Below are 1922 nucleotides of genomic sequence, written 5' to 3'. Positions count from 1 at the left end.
CTAGCTCTTATAGACCAGGCTGGCCTCGACCTCACAGAGATCCGCCTGCCTCTGCCTCCCGAGTGCTGGGATTAAAGGCGTGCGCCACCATCGCCCGGCCCCAAGTTTTTTTTTAAGTAAATAAAATTTGCTTAGGACACAGCTATACTCAATTCATTCCTTTTTTCCTTTTGGCAGTGCTGGGAATGAACCTTGGGCCTCATGCAATTTAGGCAAGCACTCTTAACCACTGAGAAATACTCCCAGTTCCAAGATCATTTTTATATACCATCATGCCTGTTTTCTAAACAGAATTTAGCCTCTATGTCAGAGACCATATGGCTCTTACAGCTTAATATATTTACCAGCTGGCCTTTTCTAGGAACGCTTGCTGATTTCCAGCCTAGATTTGATTATTATTTTCATTTTAAAATTGTTCAGTTAATTATAAGTTTTTAGTACTGGAGACTGAACATTCATGCTAAGTTGTCTATCACAGTACCAGCACTTAATTATGAACTGTAAAAGAAACAGGATATATATGTTTAATGAGATCAAAATGTTTTGCCAGTCTACAATCTGAGAAGATCCATAAGACAAATTGGTTTCTGCAACAAACAATTCAATGTCAGGAAAACAAAAGGGAGATTGCTTAGATCAAAAGAGAATTCAACCACATACTAGTTAACTATTTCAAACACATATACTTTAAGAACTTTGTTCAAAGCCCTTATTTAAGAAGACATTAATGATGCAATTGAGGAACTCTGAATTATGAATAAACAGGATATTAAGAAATTACTGCTTGGACTGGAGAGATGGCTTAGTGGTTAAGAACACTGGCTGTTCTTCCAGAGGTACTGAGTTCAGTTCCCGGCAACCACATGATGGCTCACAACTATCCATAATGAGATCTGGTGCCCTCTTCTGGCATGAAGGCAGACACGCAGGCAGAACACTGTATATATAATAAATAAATCCAAAAAAAAAAAAAGAAATTACTGTTCATCAGGTAAGGGCACTTGCTGCCAAGCTTGACAACGGGAGTTCAATCCCTAGGATCTACATGGTGGAAGGAAAGAAATGACTCCCACAAATTGCCCTCTGACTGTCACTCACGCACTGAGACCTAATATGCACTTGCACACACTTATATGCATGCACACACAAAATAAATGAGTAAATACACATAACAAAAGAAATGAAAATTCCACAATAGGGACTGGGGATGAAGCTCACGAGCAGAAAGCTTGCAAAGCCCTGAGTTCAATACCTAGTGGGGGTGGGGAGAGTACTCATTCCTTTACATTTATCCTTGTAAGAATGGGGAAAATCAATCCTCATAAAATAAGCAAGTTTAATGAAAAGCAGCACCTTGTTCCTTATGCGGTCTCTCTTAACCACTTCCTCTTTCTTTTCAGCTTTTTCCAAGGTGCATATTGATTCTGTATTCTCGCTCTTCTTCCCTTTATCTCGAAGTGCTTCTTTTTCTCTCTTCAGTTCCTCTTCCTTTCGTTTGAAAGCCTTCTCTTTCTCATAGCGCTCCTTCTGCTGCTGCCTCCGGCGTTCTTCTTCTTGCCGCTTTATCCTCTCTCTTTCTCGGATCATGCGCTCCTGCTCTCTTTCATAATCCCGATCCCTGTAATCTCTGACATTCTCATCATCAAGCCTGCGTGACAAACAAACAAGAGGGCTGGAAACACAGCTTGGCTGACAGGGTGGGTGCTTTACAAAATGATGTATGATCGTGTGCGGGTCTCAAGTCCCAGCACCATAGGCTGGACTCAAACACATGAGACCGTCTGAAAAACAGAGCGGAACAAAAGAAAGGAAGGTGAGCCTGACCCTTCAAGCATCCTGCAATTGCAAGTGCAGGAACACTGTGCTAACTTGGCCATCCTAATGAGGGTGCACTGACTGCTACAGTTGAGGGAAAAGTAGTG

General features: G+C 41.6%; 1 protein-coding gene across 2 annotated transcripts in view; it reads right to left on the bottom strand.

Annotated features, from left to right (window-relative positions):
* The window catches only part of Upf3b (UPF3B, regulator of nonsense mediated mRNA decay), a 22656-nt gene that overhangs the window by 6010 nt on the left and 14724 nt on the right, over positions 1–1922 (bottom strand). For both annotated transcript variants that reach the window (XM_005368880.3, XM_005368881.3), the window contains one exon: positions 1354–1648. In XM_005368880.3, coding sequence (XP_005368937.1) covers positions 1354–1648 — 295 coding nt within the window. The remainder of the gene's footprint in view (positions 1–1353; positions 1649–1922) is intronic.

Source organism: Microtus ochrogaster, unplaced genomic scaffold (genome assembly GCF_000317375.1).
Source record: "Microtus ochrogaster isolate Prairie Vole_2 unplaced genomic scaffold, MicOch1.0 UNK42, whole genome shotgun sequence".
NCBI lineage: Eukaryota > Metazoa > Chordata > Mammalia > Rodentia > Cricetidae > Microtus > Microtus ochrogaster.
This window is presented reverse-complemented; position numbering and strand designations above follow the sequence as displayed.